The following is a 20,488-nucleotide window of genomic DNA, read 5'->3' as shown; positions in this document are numbered from 1 at the left end:
GAGTATAGTTGATTGATCACATGATGACTCTTAAACGCACAGCACCTAAAGAACTATCCATTAGTTAGTCTGCCCTGGATTAGCAAAGCATATTATTTTGGGTAGAAAGATGGTGTTTAGCACAGAGGCAAATTTCCTTTAAGGTCTAATAACAAGTAAAGCTATATTTTCAGATCTTCTCCATTCATGCAAATACATACTATGCTAGGTGACTCATTTCCAGATTCAAATCATGCTGCTACTAACAATCACTTGAAGTAAAATGAAAATATTTAAAAATCAGAAAGTAACTATAAATTATTTTAATATAATCTTTATTTTTTATACAAATTGATATTTTAACACTGTCTAACAAGCTATGTAGCACAAATCGTTATCAAACCATTTTAATAATTTCTGCCTTTCCACCACATGAGGACTCAGTGAAAGGTCAGCAGGTTACAATTCAGGAAATGGCAGAATCCAACCACGCTGGCACCCTGATCTTGGACTTCTGAGCCTCCAGAACTTTCATCACCAACTGAGGTATGTACCCCTATATACAGATGAAGCCATGAAAAGAAAAATATGGTACATCTCCCCAACTCTACCATCTCCTAGCTTTGTGACCTTGGAGTTCACAGTCAAATGGAGAAGACAAGCAAGTAAGCAATTCTGTAATTCAATCTGCAAGACCATTCAGCTGACCTGTAGAAGAGGGACTGGAGGAAGTCCAATATTAGAGGTTATGGTAATATTCCAGTCACGAGAAAAGCACTTGGGCTATGGCAGCAGCAATGGAGGTGAAAAGAAGATGGATTTAACATGGCTTACAAAAATACAGGGGATGAAGGAATAAGTTAAATGATACCAGGACAGGGCTCAAAGTTCTTTGAGATAACTGGCCCAGGCCCTTAAATAAACTAAGGCCACAGGAAAAAAGGATGGAGGTGAGAGAGCTGTTCTACAATAAAAGATGAGAAAACTTTTGAATAAATGAGAGAGAAATACAGATTAAGCATAATGGACACACAAAATAAGAAATGTCAGAGGACACTGAGTGCTCAAAGAAGACAGAAGACCCTGACGTAAAGATACTGGGACTGGATTGTAAGGAAAAGGTCAGAGTTGGCCTCCCTTAAAGGAGTGACTGTGGCTGGAGATAAGCAGAGTCAGTGACTAAGTCTTAGAAAATGCTTATGGTTTACTAGGAAGTGAAACCCATGAGACCAAGAAGGAAATCAATGGGAAATTAACTTACAGTGTCCTGGAACCTAAAGAAGGGAAGAATTTCAAGGAATGTGTGAATGAGTGTGTCACCTAAAACCAAAACAGGAAGTTACTGTGCCCTCCAATGAGGTTTATGTTATACAAATATAAAACACGTATATAGTTACACACATATACACATAAATAAATACATATGTATACACATATATGTTTGCATGTTATAGGTCAATCTACCTTGATTCATCTAAAAGACTTGTCTTTTTCTGGACTTTCCTGGTAGTCCAGTAGTAAAGAATCTGCCTTCCAATGCAGGGGACTCGGGTTCGATCCCTGGTCAGGGAACTAAGATCCCACATGCCATGAGGCAACTAAGCCCGCGCGCCACAACAACTGAGCTTGCGTGCCACAACTACTGAGCTTGCACACCTCAACAAGAGCCCGCGTGCTGCAACTACAGAGCCCACGCGCCACAACTAGAGAAAGAAAACCCACATGCCACAACTAGAGAGAAGCCCACGCCACAATGAAAGATCCCGCAAGCGGCCTTAAGGAAGACCCCGCGTGCCGCAACTAACACCCAACGCAGCCAAAAAAAAAAAATTAAATAAATAAATAAAAGACTTGTCTTTTTTGCATTAAATTTCCTTGGTACATTTGTCAAAAATAAACCGACCATTAATGTGTGCACCTATTTTCCAACTCACTTCTGTTTCATTGACCTAAATGTTTATTTTCATGCTATCCCACTTTCTTGGTTAGTATATATAGGTTTATAATAGGTCTTGAAATCAGATAGTATTATATATTCTTCAACTTTGTTCTTGTTTAAAGTAGGTTTGGCTATTCTAGGTCCGTTACATTTCTATATAAATTTTAGAATTAGCCTGCCAATTTCTACCAAAAAAAAAATTTTTAGGGAAAACTTTTATCTTAGCAATAATGAACCATCTAATCCATGAGCATACATATACATTTACTGAGATGTTTTTTAATGTTCTCAGCAATGTTTAGTAGTTTTTACTGTACCTGTCTTACATACATTTTGTTAACTGTATCCTAAATATTTCTAGGTTTGAATGTTTTTGTAAATCGTGTTTTGAGAATTTCAGTTTCCAGTTGTTCACTGGTAGTGAAGAGAAATAAAATTGTTTTTTACATATTGACCAAGTAACCCATGACCTTAGTAAATTTAGTAGTAGTTTTACTGGAGACTGTAATATACAATCATGTTGTTTGCAAAGTGAGTCAGTTTTACTTATTCCTTTCCTATCTGTATGCTTTTATTTGTCTTTATTGCCTTGTTGCACTGGTAGGGCTCCCAGTATCATAATGAATGGAAGTACTGATATATCAAATCTGTTAGAATTCTGCTCATTCTACTGCAAATATTTTGGATATTAAAGCTGAGAGATCTGTGATAGATACGTTAAATCACTTTTTTGTAATTGACCATATAAAAGAAAAAATTATGAAAGTGAAAGATATTATGAAAATTAAGAAATGTGAACTATCATTCAACCAAAACGAAGTATTAATTATAAGAAAAATTGTGTAATTATGTGACCGCCCCCCTTTTTGATGACAGATGAAAAATATATTGAATCTTTAGGTTCTTTCATTTACTGTATCCTAAACTTGGCTAATGATGGTTGTAAAGCTCAGCTCACTGAAAATGAAATAAAATTAAACCAATTAATATGACTTTTGGATAAACAAATATGACTTTTGGATGAAGTCTAAATATCTCTAAATATCCCAAACAGCATTTAGAAGAGCTAGAAAAGCGCTGAATAGAACTGCACTTAGTTTAATAGAAGATGAGAGGTGATTCATGACTAGGAACATTAAGACAAATTACTACTTTTTTGAGACTACAGGTTGCCTAGTGACTAATACTTAGGGAGGAAATTGTTGAAAATATTTGATGTCATTTTTTTATGTAAAATCTTGACTCAAACTAGAGTATTATTCAGCTAGTGTCAGCAGCATCAAATAAAGAATCATATTTACAATTTTTAACTATCAGCAAATGATTTAGAAATTACTGTTTCATGTGCATGTGTATAAAATAAATTGATATCTTTTTCCTATGTTTTCTTCTGGAAGCTTTTATAGTTTTAGTTTTTTTGATCAATGATTCATTCCGAGTTAATTTTTTTGTGTCAAGTACTTCTTTGAAGAAATGATCTGGTGATGTGTCCAAAACTATTTGTGGAAATGTTGACACATGTTTAGGATTTGACTACATCAAAGAGTAGTTTTGAACATCTCAGCTTTCATATATTGCAAGAAAACTATCAACATTTGCTTAACAGCATTAGTACATATGAGGGAGAAATGAAAAGAAAAAGTAAAACTGCAGGGTTAATATTCTTTCAATTTCATAATTCAATTCCTGATTTGCAGGGATATTATGTTTCTCTGATGCTTAATCAATATGATAGTAAACATGAAATTTATTAAGAAAAGCTTTCTGATTTGTTTGATTTACATCCCTCATTGCATATGATTAAATTTAGTGACTTAGAACCAAATATGTGGAAAATGTTTTTTTAGTTTTGACTGAAACTATATACAACTTCTCCCTAGAGAGACACTGGCAATGAGGTTTTCAGTTAAATATTTCTTACTGAAATATTTTTCTTAAACACCAAATATATTATTTCAAATATTGTTTCACTTATCTATATGAGTTCAATAAACATCATTAAATATCTTCAAACTCATGAATTTCTCATTTTAAGTAATCTATATAAATATTTCAAAAAGCCGTTTTCTCATTTCAGTAAATACATGTTAGCTAGCAAGTGAAAAACAAATTTAGAATATGATAGTCCCATAAATATTAATTTTTTGAAATTTCTATTAAATATTTCATGTCTTAAGATACTGTATTAAAACTGCATGGTTGATAGAATTTTTTAAATGCTGATGGTACTTTTCCAAATGTTTTTGTTCACTGTGACAGTGGAAAAACTTTATTATTTCAATCACTTTATTATCTAACATAAATTCATGATGTTCCCTTAATTTTTTTCCTCACTGACTGCTGCAAAAATTCTTTACTTTGCCAGAAACATTAATAGAACATGACTGACATTCTGATGAAATGTATTTAGAAGCTTCAACTTCTAATGATACAATTCTTAAGCACCTTTGCATCCAAAGTTTATATCATTAAGCAATAACAAATCACTATATTTTGCTGAAATAATAAAAATATTTTTCATTCCAGAAATAAAGATTACTTTTACTTTGCACCGAGTCCTAAAGTTTTAAGAGGTTCCAGATCGTTCTAAATTCTTCAACATATCAGAAGATGTTCTACACTGCAATTTATTATTAACATAATTTCTTCATTGTACTCCTGCACATTCAAAAGATTTATTTACAAAACAGAAATGATAGGGACTTCCCTGGTCGTCCAGTGGTTAAGACTTCGCCTTCCAACGCAGGGGGTGTGGGTTCATCCCTGGTCGGGAAGTTAAGATCCCACATGCCTCGCAGCCAAAAAACCAAAACATAAAACAGAGGCAGTATTTTAACAAATTCAATAAAGACTTTAAAAATGGTCCACATCGAAAGAAAAAAAATGATAAACTGCTTCATAGTAAAATTTATACTATTAATTATTTACAGCATTTATCAAGGTTATTATTATACTATTTTCTAGTTAGCAGGGACTTATTACAATATTTTTAAAATTTCAATTTTAAAAATCAAAGAGGAGGGAACACATCCTAACTCATTCTATGAGGCCAGCATTATCCTGGTAATAAAGCCCAACAAAGATAATACAAAAAAGAAAAGCTACAGATCAGTGTCTCTTACAAACACTAATACAAAAATCTTCAACAAAGTACTAGTAAACAGAATTCAGCAACATATTAAAAAGATGATACACCATAACCAAATGAGATTTATTCCAGGAATGGAACGATGATTCAACATATGAAAATCAATCAAGATAACACACCACATTAACAGAATAAAGGATAAAAAACCCATGATCACCTTGATATAGAAAAAGCATGTAACAAAATTCAATACCCTTTCATGATAAAAACAGTGAATAAATTAGGAATAGGGAGAAAATATCTCAACATAATAAATGCCATATATGAAAACCCATGATGAACATCAGACTGAATGATAAAAGACTGGGAAGATCTCACCCTTTAATATCAGGAACAAAACAAGGATGCCAAATTTCACCACTTCTATTTAACACAGTACTGGAAGTTCTAGCCAGAACAATTAGGCAAGTAAAAGAAATAAAATGCATCAAAACTGGGAAGGAAGAAACAAAATTATGTTTCCAGATCATATGTTCTTTTATGTAGAAAATCCCAAAGATTCCTCCAAGAAAACTGTTAGAAAATATGAACTCAGCAAAGCAGAATACAAAGTCAACAAAAATCAGTTGCATTTCTATACATGAGCAATGAACAATCTAAAAAAGAAATTACAAAAACAATTCTATTTTATCACCATCAAAAAGAATAAAATGCTTAGGAATTAATTTAACCAAGGAGGTGAAAGACTTGTATAATGAAAAATATAAAACACTCCTTATTAAGACATAAATAAATGGAAATACATCCCATGTTCATGGACTGCAAGACTTAATATTAAGATGTCAATACTACTCAAAGCAATCTACAATTTCAATGCAAGCTCTGTCGAAATCCCAATGACACTTTTTGCAGAAATAGAAAAACCCATCCTAAAATTCATATAGAATCTCAAGGGATCCTGAATAGACAAAACTATCACCCAAAATATGAAAAAAAGCCAGAGCATTCACACTTTTGGATTTCAACATGCCTTACAAAGCTTTAGTAATCAAAATTATGTGATAATCATACAAAGATAGACATATAGACATGGAACAGAATACGGAGCTCAGAAATAAACCCTTGCATATATGGTCAAATGACTTTTGACAAGAGTGCCAAGATCATTCAATGGGGAAAGGACACTCTTTTCAACAAATGGCACTGTAAAAACTGAAAAACCACATGCAAAAGAATGAAGCTGGACCCTCATCTCATACCATATACAAAATTCAACTTAAAATGGGTCAGAGATAAATAACAAGGACACACTGTATAGCACAGGGCATTATAGCCATTATCTTATAATAACATTTAGTGGAGTATAATCTGTAAAAAAATAATGAATCACTATGCTGTACACCTGAAACTAATATAATATTGTAAACCAACTATACTTCAATTGGAAAAAAAAAAAGGGGGGGGTCAAAGAACTAAAGGTAAGACCTAAACTATAAAACTTGTAAACAAAAAAACAGTACAAAAGCTTCACTACACTGAATTTGGCAGTGATTTCTTGGATATGGCACCAAAGGCATAAGCAATAAAAGGAAAAAATTAAGACATATTGAACTTCTTGAAAATTAAAAAATTTTGTGCATCAAAAGATACTATCAACATAGTAAAACGGCAACCCACAAAACTTGTGAAAATATTTATAAATCATATATCTGATAAGAGATTAACATACAGAATACATAATTAACCCTAAAACTCAACAACAGAAAAATGGATTCAAAAATGGGCAAAAGGGCTTCCCTGGTGGCGCAGTGGTTGAGAGTCCACCTGCTGATGCAGGGGACATGGGTTCGTGCCCCGCTCCAGGAGGATCCCACATGCTGCGGAGCGGCTTGGGCCCATGAGCCATGGCCGCTGAACCTGCGCGTCCGGAGCCTGTGCTCCGCAAAGGGAGAGGCCACAACAGTAAGAGGCCTGCGTACCGCAAAAAAAAAAAAAAGGGCAAAAGACTTAGACATTTCTCCAAATAAGATACACAAATGGCTAATGAACACATGAAAACATGCTCAACACCACTAATCATTAGGGAAATGCAAATCAAAATTACAATACGACTTCATACCCATTAAAGTGGACACTATCAAAAACAAAAACAAGTGTTGGAAAGGATATGGAGAAACTGGAACCCTTGTGCACTGTGGATGGGAATTTAAAATGGTGGAGCTATGTGGAAAATAGTATGGTGGTTCCTTAAAAACTTAAAAATAGAATTACAACATGATCCAGCAATTCCACTTCTGGATATATACCCAAAAGAATTGAAAGCGGGTCACAAATAGATATCTGAGTACCCATGTTCATAGCAGCTTTATTCACTGTAGCTAAAATGTGGAAGCAACTCAAGTGTACACTGACTGATGAATGGATAAGTAGAGTGTGATAAATATATACCATGGAATATTATTCAGCCTTAAAAAGGAAGGAAATTCTGACATATCCTACAACATGATGAACTTTCAGGATATTATGCTAAGTGATATGTTAGTCACAAAAAGACAAATACAGTATGATTCAACTTATATGAGGTACCTTAGAGTAGTCAAAATCACATAGAAAGTAAAATGGTGTTTCCAGCAGCTACAGGGAGAGGGTAATGGGGAGTTATTCTTTAATGGATATAGAGGTTCAAGTTTTACAAGTCTGAAAGAGTTATGGAGAAGCATGGTGGTGATGATTGTACACTGTGAATATGTTTAATACCACTGACCTGCACACTAAAAAATAGATAAGATAGTAAATTTTATGCTATGTGTATTTTATCACAAGAAAAAAAATTGGACAAAAAAATTTAACAGAGTAGACAGCTTTTCTTTCTCTTCCCACAGCACGATGGACAAAACTCTAACATAGTATTTATAATAATATTACAAAATTGCCTGTGTAAGTACTCTCTCCCTTAAAAGAATACTATCGGCTTGTCAAACCAGGTGTCTCCAGTGTCTAGTGGAGAAGTGCCTATTGCAGGATGTATAGGAGGCAGCAGGATGTGGTCGCTGAGATATCAGCTCTGAAGTGAGGTTGCTGGGGTCTGCATATCAATTCCATCATTTGCTAGCTTTGCAAACTTGACCAAGTCACTAAATCTCTCCAAGTCTCAGATTTCTCAGGTGTGAGATGGAAATAAAAATATTATTATCCATTGGGTTGTTGTGAGGAATTAAAATAATACATAAAATTTATATTGTTAAATATATTGTTATTATTAAAACCACTCAACACATTTTGCTGAACTCAAGTGAATAAACTCTTTAAACTTTTAACATTATTCCATCACAGTTAAATTTAATGAAGCTAATGAAAAATCTGTCCTGCCTATTCATCAAAATAAAGTCTAGATTCTCTAATTACATTAATCTAATTCTGGAAAAACTATATACATTCTACAGTTCACACTTCCTTACTCTGGATTTTCGTTAAAAGTGGAAATGGTAATACCTATTTCAGCCTCAAACCAAAAGCTTTCACAAACTGCCCCTCCATTCTAGAGATCAGTCAAGTATATTCCACCTTCTACATTTTATAAATCTTAACAGATTAATGACTTAAGACATAAAAACCATATTTTAATATAATGTATGTAGTCTCAAGTAACCAACTCACTTAATAACCTATTCCATACTTACTCAGGTGGTTGGTTTCAGTTACAGTATATTTTTAATAAGCTTCTGCTGAAAAAGTCATTTCCCACAATAATGATGACAGAAACTCATTGCATGGCATTAAGAACAAGTCCATTAAGGAAATGAAACAAAGGTAGTACATGATTATATGTAAAGTATTCCTGTTTCATTTTATGTATGAGTTAACAAAAACGGCAACCATAACAAATCAAAATTCTATCCTATGGCTAAGCAGAATAAAATTGCCTATTTTGAGAGAGAACAAAATTTAAGTTTCAACTGCCATTCACAGGTTTCTTTCTCCTTCTCCCAAATTATAGTATCAATACAACTTATTAAAGATTTAAAATAACAAAAATATTTATTTCAAAATCATCTGTTTGTTGAAAGTAATTCTATGAATGACTCAACTATGTACTATTTCATTCCATATTCTTGAACATAATAAAATTTGATTCAGGGAAATAAATAAAGTTTAAATACTACAAGACTTTTATAGACTCATTATTTCACAAAATTATTTCCAATCTTTATTTGAATAAAGACCTCCTTCAATTTAAGTAAATTGATTCTTACCTCCTGATTAAATTTATGTGCCATCTCATTAAGTAGTGAGGAAAAGAAACTAGTGTTTTGTAGCAGGACTCGACCCATAACGCCGAGATACGTTGACATCACTACAGGATACCTCTGTACAATTAAAATACAGCATATGTAAAACTGTGTTATGGTACAAATATAAACAATCATTGACAAAAAGTAACAATCAACAGGGATATGAAATAACAATATTCTTCTTTAGAATGCTTCTTAGAATGAACTGCTTCTTTAGAATGAACACCAATATTGCCTGAGTTCTAACTAAATATATGTCATACAAGGTAATATATATGTATTATGTACATAGTTATATGGATTATATATGTGAAGAAGAAATAATTTTCCAATGAATAAGGAAAATAATTAAAATAGAACTCTAGAATCCAATACTAACTTTAGAAGCTTAAGAAAAATCTTACCTCCCCTTCTATAATACCTCTGAAAACACAGGGTAGAATTGGTTGAAACATTTGCGGGCTTAATACTGGGTTCACTTTAAGGGCATTTTCCACAACCTAAAAACCAAAATGACACATTGGTAATGCTTAATAATGCAAGTCACTGCTTTATGCAAAACACAGGTAAAGAAAACAATGTATTAAATATCACATATATACAAGTACATGAAGTATTCAATATTCTAGACACACTTTTATAAGATAATCCATTAAAAATTACAATTCGATTTTAAGTATGTAATATTTAGACAGTTATACATCTTACATAGAATTATAATTAATCACATTTTGATAACAGATATGTTGTTAATGTACTTCTTATCTTTGCATTTTAAATAAATAACCCTTATAAAACGTTAATGTCTGTTTAATGTTTTATAATGTTTATTGTCTTATTGAGGCAATAAAAGGCACTTCAAAAGTATTTTAATAGTGAAAAGGGAAATCAGTAACAACTACACTCACTATCCAAAAATAAGTCTACATTTAAATTTATCCATAAATTGGATGGAAAAGGGCATGTTGCATATATACTGTATATTTACTAAACGAGAAATAATCTTATTTTATTTATAATACAATCACACAGATTATTAACCATGCACATTGTTACAGATGAAAATTTGAAACATAAATTACTTTTATCTGAGTGAGATGGGCTCCCTCTATAACAAAGACAGGCAGCATGAAATTCAAACTGGGGTGGGATTTGTTTGTTTGTTCCAGGGTTGGGGGGAGAGGGGCGGAGTGAGGAAGGCAGTGGTCAGAAAGCAGCAGTGAGGTCCAAGAAGAAATGTCCATACTTCTAGCCCCACTGCTTGCGGGGTAAGAATGAAAGCAGACACCATTTGAGAGGGTTGTGGGCAAGTACCAGTCTCAAGGCAGAGCCAGGTTTCCCTTAAAATGTCCAGCAATGTTTCTCAAGACTGACTATTGGCATTCTGAGTGGGACAAGTGTTTACTGCGTAGGACTATTCCACCTATCGAGAGGTTTTTAGCATCTCTGATCTCTGTTCATTATGTGCCAATGGCATGCTCCCAACACAGCAACAAATACACCTCGTGCATTTCAAAACATTCTCAAGGTAAGCAAACAGTACAATGAATGACAACATCCTCTAATTTTGTGCAAGAAGTAAAAGGAATGTGCAAAGAAAAGTCTAAAAATACAATAACTTTTACTGTGGGCCGAACACCATGCTATCTAATAAGAAATATAGGATAAAAGATATCACAGTTCCTGATTAAAAGCAACAGGAGATGATGAGACTCAGAACATGATTAAATCTGACCTCAATAAGGTTTACTTTGTCAAAAAATTAGATTTGGAATAGAGGGGGAAGGTGTAGATAAGCTACCCAGAGGCAGATGTCACCAGACATTTTATCTATGAATGGAAAGCAAGGCCATCTGCTGATTGTTAGACACACTATAACTTCATTCCCTCCTAAAACCCCACTAAACTTATATAAAAAGATTTTAAAGGGAGGGTGAATAATTTTTAAAGGACAAAAGGAACGAGAGATGAATACTGGAAGGTACAAAGAAATTCAAGAGGTAACTGACTTATCAGATGAGAGAAAGCTGAAATCTAAGGTTACAATAGAGAAAGCTGAGAGCAACTCGATGCATATCAGATGTATCTTCTCCCTACCTCTCCCCACCAAAAACCACAGGAATTAGCAGAGCCATACATCTTTGGAAAGGAGGGTAAAGGAAAAGCTAAAAATAAGACAGGTTGGAAGTCTACTTAGGAAACAAATTGCCAGATATTCCCTAATCTGCATATTTGGGCAACTGACCTTCCCCCACCCCAGGAGAAGACAGTGTATTTTCTTTAACGGGTCTAAAAGAGAGACTTTCCAGACTAAAAGGGCCCAGGAGTGCCTGGCACTATTAATTTAAAAAACCCTAAATCAAGGTACACCACTGTAAAATTTCAGAACACTAGGAAAAAGAAAAAGAAGCTACAAGCTTGGGGAGGGGGAGCAAGGTGGGGGAGTTAGCACGGCTCTGAAAGAGACTTCTTCAAGAAAATTAAAGTAATAAAATCCTTATGGGTCAATGTGTCTGAACATATTGAACAGAGACAAGTGGCAGAGAACTCAGTGCACTTAAAAAATTACACTAAAAAAATTATTAACTCCAAAGATTACAAAAGTTTGTACAGAAAAGGAAAAGTAATCACATATTTAAGATTATGACTTTTAAAATGTAAATTCACTGAAACGTACCATTCAATACAATCCAGCTGTCATTATGCACTTTCTTTATAATATAAAGGTACAGTATGTAAAGGATTCACTTATTTCAGAACTAAAATGGAGTCTTTGTATTCAAAAAGTTAGGAACCATAGAAACAATGAGATCCTTTCTGAAAAATTATGCAGGAAAATGCCACTATCAGACTTGGAGGCAAGGACTGTGGATCAGAATCAAGAGAAAATCAGAAGGCAGAGCTGATCAGATATAAAAAACCAATTGAACAGCTGACCAGAGGTGAAGAAGTCTGGGATTACTCCTAGTTTTCACGTTTGGTCAGTGGGTACAATCGTGATGCCGTTAATAAGAGTGAGGCTTCACTTTAGACATGGTGAACTTGAGAAACCTGTGGGAAAATCTGTATGGAATGGTCTTATTTCCACACACATAACACTCTATACAGTCCACTTTCTAGGGAAGGTATTGCAGTTGTGACCTAAAGTCAGAGTTCAAATTATGACTATTTCCATAATGAAGAAGGTTCTTTCATAATGATCAGAATCCTACCAAATATTTTGATCAGCAGCACTGCTTTCACTTCTAAACAAGATTTTGAAAAATGCATCTAACGATTTCAGTGGTAATACACAATTTTGTATATTTTAAGTGAAATGCACGTATAGCCAGATGGCCAAACATGTCCAAGAAGGAAATAACACTAAAGACAACTAAAGCAATAACAGGTAGTTTATTAAAAGGTAATTTACAGATATTGAGAGAATTTAAATCATAAGTTACTCTTCTTGGGGGGAATCATTATGTTCTCAGGGATTTTAACATGTTTGATATGTTTTAATCCACTTAGTTTAGTTTTGTTTTGATGCTCAAACTGCCCCATTATTAGGCAGTGGGAGCCTAATTCAAGTTGACTCTTGCATCCTTTTGAGAAAATCCCACCTTCTCTTCCTTCTGGCACAAGGAGAGGTCCCCAGTTTATGTTGTGTCTCTCTTGCCCGAGCTCTGGAGTCAACCAGCAGGACACAGTATTTACAGACCATAATCTAGGTTCTAAGGTGCTCATTGCCACTGGATTGACACTGCTTCTAGGTCTTTGCTTACCCAGATTTAGGAAATTTATTTTTCTCTTCCTGAGAAGTATATACCAATAATTCACCAAATTCAATTTAAGACTATAGCATTTTATATAACTTCTTTAATAGTTCCATCCTTCTTCCCTTATATTGAAAAATCCCAGATTCTAATAACCTTAACTTATTTGCTTCTAACTGCTATGTACAAAAATGTCCACATATGTACATATGGGTTTCAAAATAATAATACCGATATTACTGATAACAATAACAATACTGGAAGCAATTTATAATTTCCTTATGTTTCTTTTTGTTCTAACGTTATATCCCACCAGGGAGGTACATGTAAAATACTATTACTTGAAATATTCTCAGATGACTTATGCCACCAACATAATAATAGTTAGATTCAAATGTTTCCCTTCTTTTATGTTTAAAACTGCTTTTACTTTATTATTTTAAATCATGTGAAACATCTCTATGGCTTCAAACCCTAAAGTACAAAACATACATCCTGAAAGATCTAGCTTGCATTCTCTGTCCCTCTTTCCCCTACATAACTACTTTTCTTAATTTGGTTTATTTTTCCATTGCTATCTATGCTGCACTCTTTAAATACAAGAAAACTCTAAACACTGTTCCTTGCTTAACTCTGAAACTGTATACAGAGGTCATCTTCATTCCTTTCTAAGGCTGCACAGTGCTCCTCTGTGTGGCTGAATAAGGTGCAGTACCGCCTATCATCCAATCACCTATTACTAATTATTTTTATCAGCATTTTGCTATTACAAATAGAACTTCTTAACTTTACTTTCAATCCACCCCCTTTCTGAATATACCTGAAATAGTTTAGAAACAGACTATGTTTTTATAATATAATCCCTGTGAAAAATGTAGGCTTTTAGTCTGTGCCTTACACTCAAACAATTTTTTTTTTTTCTTTTTTTTTTTTTTTTTTAAATTTATTTATTTATTTATTTTTGGCTGTGTTAGGTCTTCGTTTCTGTGCAAGGGCTTTCTCTAGTTGCAGCAAGCGGGAGCCACTCTTCATCGCGGTGCGTGGGCCTCTCACTATCGCGGCCTCTCTTGTTGGAAGCACAGGCTCCAGACGTGCAGGCTCAGTAGTTGTGGCTCACGGGCCTAGTTGCTCCGTGGCATGTGGGATCTTCCCAGACCAGGGCTCGAACCCGTGTCCACTGCATTGGCAGGCAGATTCTCAACCACTGCGCCACCAGGGAAGCCCTCAAACAATTTTTTTGATTTAGGCTGACATTGCATACAAAGTGGTTAAGACCACAGATGCTTAAGTCAGAATGCCTATGTTTATAACATGGCTCCAATACTTACTAGTTGTGTGACCTTGGACAAGGTATTTATCTTTTTGTGATTTAATTTCTCATCTGTAAAAATGGTGAAAATAACAGTACCACTGTCACAGGTTTATGTGAGGATTAAATGAACTCTATGCTATGTGCTTAGAAATGTGTATCATATAGTAAATGCTAGTATTAGCTATAATTATTACAGAATAAATTATACCTTAAAAATACACGTGCCATCTTAAATAAGGCTTATCACAGTGAATAAAACCAACATGGCTCACTACTGCTTAATAAGACCATGATAAAAAAGATAATTTCTAAACTCAAGTTGGTATGTATACATATGGATAAATTTCAAATTAAAAAAAAAATGTTAAATTTGAGTATTTTTAGAATATAATTGTATCCATCTAGATAACTTGTTCCGAATCACAGAATACATTAAAGCCTATTTTTGCTCTGAAGGCAGGCATACTTGTCTCTCTATTCAATTTTTATAACATTGTAATTTTCTGCTTCAAAACAAAGAAGTTGCTTCCAGATACTGTCAGAAATTAGTATAACAGTGACACTTAGTCAAAAATATATTAAAAATGTGCATACTATATTAAGAAACAGTATCTGAGAGGTATTAAAAAATGGGAAAAAAATGAGCCAATATTAAAAACTATTATAACTTTATTGGAACTCTGAGAATAGGAAAATGCCAAAAATGTTGAGAGTTCTCTCAGCTTTCAAGTACAAGCATAAAAGAAACATTATCCTAAAATATTCTTTTATATAAAAAAACACAATTTTTTCATGATAATTAGTATAATTCTAGCATTTAACATCCATTTAATAAACAATAAAATTCAGTTTCTGGGATTTCAAATCAAATGCAGAGGTTTAGCTACAGCAATGTTATATAAAAATACAGTATTAAACACGTTATATAATTCAAGTATTTATATCCTATTTATGACCCCCTGGCTAGCATACTTAGAGAGAAACTGGTTTAATGTGTAATGCATGTTAAACGTTACAAATATTTCAATGTATATTTGGATGGTAACTGATTTGTGCTGAATCATTCAATCAAAAAATATTAGGCACAACTGGGGGACAAATAATGACATTACCTTCTCTCAGTTCAAGGAAAAAGGAGAAACAGATTTCTTTCTAGTAAAACTGTAAGGGTAGTGCTGTACATTATATAAATTTGGAATTTTTCATAATAAAATTTTTAAAAGAGCATGTTATTTTGAAAAGAAAGAAAATTTAAAACAATTATTTTTAAAAAGCCAGCTGAGATAACATGGTTCTGGAAAAAGAGTAAAATTCTATCGCTGTGCAAATCATCTACTTACGTTATAAAAAACTTAACTAATGTACTATTTTAAATAAACATTTATTTACAAAAGATGGTCAAAGGAAGAGTTCCCTGGTGGCCTGTTTTCCCCCAAAGGGAGATTAAATAATTAGATAACTATATAATTAGATTAAAATAGCCAACACTTGTATTAGCTGATTACATGTTAGGCAATGTTACAAGTGCTTTATACATATAAGGTCATATAACCCTCACCACAACCTAAGGAAGTACGTAACATTTTTATTCCCATTTTACAGATGGAAAGTGAGGAGCAGAGATTAACTGGGTCACCTCACACAGCTGTGAAGTAGCAGGGCTAATATTCTAACCCTAGCAGTTTTGCTTAAGTCACCTGCTAAGTTACACTAAGTCTAATTATTTTTTAAGAATATAATTTAAAACAAATAGTAAAAGAAAATAAATATTCTCCTTAGGACATATCCTAAAAACTTGCCTCATTTTTCAAATAAATTTCACAATCCCATTCCATATGACTCAGAAAAAGTTGCCTTTCAATAATTACTTTACTAATAATATTGCAGAAAAGCAGGAGGAAAAAAACACTTTCAATTCAAATTTTTTCTGGTAGGTGTTTATAAACATAAGAACAACCTTTTTTCATCACTTAGAATTTATAGATTATAATTTGTCACAGGGATTTCAGATAATATATAGTTACAGATTATTAAAAATCATATAGTACAACACCTTATATAATAAATAAGAGAATTTAAGTCCAAAATGTACTTAAGAATGTATAAGTAACAGAGCTGGGTGTACAAAACCAAGGCACAGGTCAAGGAGAGAATAACATTCCAAATGCAGTTATTATCTACTAAACTTAGGATCATGGAAAAGCTTACAGTCTAGTAAAGGAGAAAAAGATAAAACACACACATATTGAAAAATCTACAAAGGCAACATCAAAATGACACAACAATTTTCTCTCAAATTTCTATCACTCCCACATTGCCAATCAGTTATTCCTCAAACAGAATTAAGTCCAAAGTATCAATTCCTTATATCCCTACTTTCAGAGAAGAAATTATCTCCAAGGCAAAAGATGAAGCTGAGATTCTGTAAGACAGATGGAAGTTCCTCAACATAATTATATATTGCCACTGTATCAGTTTGGTAAGGGCATAAATGCAATAAAAATTCACAAAAACAGTTTAGCAAACAACATGTCTAATGTTACTTGCTTGTAAGCTTTGGAGCTAGAACACTTTGAAATCAGTACAGGTGAGGATTGATAGACACATGGCAGTAGACTAGGCCTCCAGTATCTGGGGTCTTGACAAGCCACACACACAGATTCCTGTTATTACTCCTTCAGAACCCACAAGCTTCTCAGTAACAAGGGCATACATGCCCATCCTTTACCCCCTACTCTAAAAAAGAAACTGAAGAACCTATGAAATTAAAACCAGAGAGTTCTGCTGTATTTTCACTCTATATTTACCCACTTCTTAGTTTATAACAATATTTTGGATTTAAGTTTCCATTGTGATTTCAAATATAAAACAGCAAATCAGAGAGTGTGAAAAATGTAGTATGTTTGATAAACAACCTTTCTGGGAAAAATCAGAATTTACCAAAGTACTTTTTATTTCAACTCTTGTTAAAAGCCTTTACTTTACAAGATTTCTCTTACAAAGTCTAAGACGACATTCTAATATAACTGAATCATTCTTAAATTTCAACCTAAACATCTGTAAGACAGAGTTCATTTAAAAATGACTACTGAGATGAATACTACTCAGTCCCCTCTCCCTCCTCAATAAGTGCAGACATACTAATCATCCTGTAGTGCTCCTCTGCCTCATAGTGACAGGCGTCAGGCAGCTCTGACAATCTTGTCTTTTTATCTGGAAACACCAAGGTCATATGCCAGTTTCTTACTCTCTTCACCTAACATTTTCTCTACAGCTTCAATCACTACCAGTCTTGCCAGCTCTCTTAAAAAACAAACTCTTGCCCCTTCTACTTACGCTCTAGACTTAAAATACCAATCTCCCGTATCATTCTGGCGCCATCTTCCTTTCTATTGGGTCACTTTCACCTACAAAATCTACTCAGATCAGATTTTCCTCACTGCCTCTCCACACACAAAAGCTATCTTTTTATTTTTTAACAGTAAATTCTTGTTATGGATTGACTTGTGCCCTGCCCCCTGCAAAAGATATGCTGAAGTCCTAATCCCAAGTACCTGTGAATGTGACCTTATGTGGAAATAGAGTCTTTGTAGATATAATTAAGATGAAGTTATTATGGTAGGCCCTTAATCCATTATGACTGGTGCCCTTATAAGAAGAGAAGACAAAGATACAAGGAGAATGTCATGTGACAATCGAGGCAGAGACTGGAGTGACGCATGTGTAAGCCAAGGAAGCCAGAAATTGCTGGCCACCACCAGAAGCTAAGAGAAAGGCATGGAACAGATTCTCCCCTAGAGTCTTCAGAGAGAGTATGGCCCTGCCAACACCTTGATTTCAGACCTGTAGTTTCCAGAACTCTGTGAGAGAGATAATCACTATAAATATTATAAATTAGTTCCTGTTGTTTTAAGCCACCCAGGTTGTGATACTTTGTTATGGTAGCCCTAGGAACAAATACAGTTCTTAATAATATAATCATTTTCTCATCACTTTATAATTTAACACTTCAGTAATCTGGCATATGAACCCCTCCAATTTATAGACACTAAAGGTTTTAAATAACACCATTATCCCCACCCTCAACAAACAATTCTCACAGTATTCTCTCTGTTCTTATTTTTGTTCACTTCTCTGCAGCACTTAACACTGTATTAATCTAATTCACCCCACTAGGATTGCCAGAATTCGCAAATAGAAGTACTATGTTTTATCTGGTAACCCTAACCCTACCAAACATTTAAGACCCAGGTCCCATCTCAACCCTTTCTCCCTGAAAAATGTTCTCTGCAAAATGCTGGGTTAGACGACCACATCTACACTCCCAGAGTAACATAAAGCCAATGGACAGCAATGGCTCACACTAGAAAGTGCTCATGAAAATCACCTAGGGAACTTTTTAAAAAGAAATACTAACATCTTATGTCCTACCCAAATTTTCAAAAAGTTCACCAGGTAATCTGAGATACCTCTAATCCAAAACAACATAACACACTAAATATGGGCTGATTGCTTACATGCCTCCTTCCCCCAAAAGAATGAATTACTCAAGAGCAGAAACTGTGGTTTTTCTATCATGTATGCCTACCAGAACGCACTGAATACCAGTAACAGGGGTTGGCAAACAATGCCCTTGGGCCAAATCTGAACAACTATATGATTGTGTAAATAAAGCCTTTTTGGATACAGCCACAGTCATTAACTTACATACCATCTATGCCTGCTTTCAATCCACAACAAAACATATAAATAGTTGAGACAAAGACTGTATGGCCCACAAAACCTAAAACATTTACTAGCTGGTCCTTTACAGAAAAAGTTTGCTGACCCCTGACCTATATGGTGAATGACTGGATAATCAACAATGATAGTAAATGCAACCAATTTGAAAATCAAATTAACATGCATATTAACACAGATATCTGGAGCTTTATAGGTGCATACATGTGTATAATGTCCAAAGAACAGCACATAAAATAGTGTAATGCTTGAATAAGTGCCAACTGATGATTACTCTTATTGGCTATTATGAAAGTCTTTACTGCCTGCACAAACTTATACCCACTTAGTCCCCCAAAATGTACTACGGGTTGTTGCTATGATTATTGTGGTTAACACATTTCTTACAATGAACCTCTCTGGGCAAACACTTTTTCATTTCACTGGGAGGAAATCAAATTGTTTTTAGGATCTAAAGCAATGCCATAGTTTTCACACAAAAAAATGCTACTTGGTTAAGCTATAGTAACACTTCACCTAACCAGCTCTCATATCTGACTTAAAACATAGCTAAGAAATTAGAAACAAAAAAGAGATGCTTTTAACAAAGTACACCTCATAAAATCCATACAAAATATGTGTGACACATACATGTGAAGATATATTTATATATACATTTATATTTAAATATATACATTTGATACTCCTTTATCTTTAATATATAGATATATAAACATACAACTCAGAGACTGTTGGTTCTTAATTATACATAATTATATACGATATAGAAAGATAATATATAGTGATTCTATAAAGATATAATGCATAAAGATTAACTCAGGGCCCATGGGTTCTTTTTTTCTTTGTAAGTTTTTTTTTAATTCAGGTATAACTGACATATAACACTATATTAGTTTCAGGTATACAATATAATGATTCAACATTGGTTCTTAGTTATACACAGTCCATAAAAACTTGGTACTCTAACTTCTAGAGCTGATCCAAATTAAAAGTACCAAATTATAGTGGGAATATTGTGTCCCAAAAGCAGGCTAACAAACTGGACAGGTGAGAAGTATCAGATGTCACCAGGCTTTGGATAATTTATAAAAGTTTTTAAAGCCTTGCTACACAAAGTGAAGTCTCAGGATGAGGGGGAGCTTTGAGTGGGGTCCCATCAGCAGAAAGTTAGTTAGAAATGTAGAATCTGCATTTTAACAACATCCTCAGATGATCTATATGCACAAATTTGACACCCCTGGTCCAGAGGTATTAGACCAATTTAATACAGGTGAAAGAAAATATTCTGTCTAGAATTACTCTTCCCCTTCTTGCCCATCATCTAAACCCAAATGAAGGTCTAATTTCACAAAATACAGATGGAAAATGTACAACAATATTCAT

The 20,488-nt window shown here is 33.8% G+C and overlaps 1 protein-coding gene across 1 annotated transcript in view; it reads right to left on the bottom strand.

The window, feature by feature from the left end:
• Positions 1 to 20,488, bottom strand: part of IPO11 (importin 11) — a 179,041-nt gene that overhangs the window by 76,247 nt on the left and 82,306 nt on the right. Inside the window, exons 24-25 of the mRNA XM_065873437.1 lie at positions 9,703 to 9,798; positions 9,260 to 9,373 (exon numbers count right to left, since the gene is read on the bottom strand). Coding sequence (XP_065729509.1) covers positions 9,260 to 9,373; positions 9,703 to 9,798 — 210 coding nt within the window. The remainder of the gene's footprint in view (positions 1 to 9,259; positions 9,374 to 9,702; positions 9,799 to 20,488) is intronic.

Source organism: Phocoena phocoena, chromosome 3 (assembly GCF_963924675.1).
Source record: "Phocoena phocoena chromosome 3, mPhoPho1.1, whole genome shotgun sequence".
Taxonomy (NCBI): domain Eukaryota; kingdom Metazoa; phylum Chordata; class Mammalia; order Artiodactyla; family Phocoenidae; genus Phocoena; species Phocoena phocoena.
The sequence above is the reverse complement of the archived record's forward strand: the minus strand, read 5'-3'. Positions and strand labels throughout refer to the sequence as shown.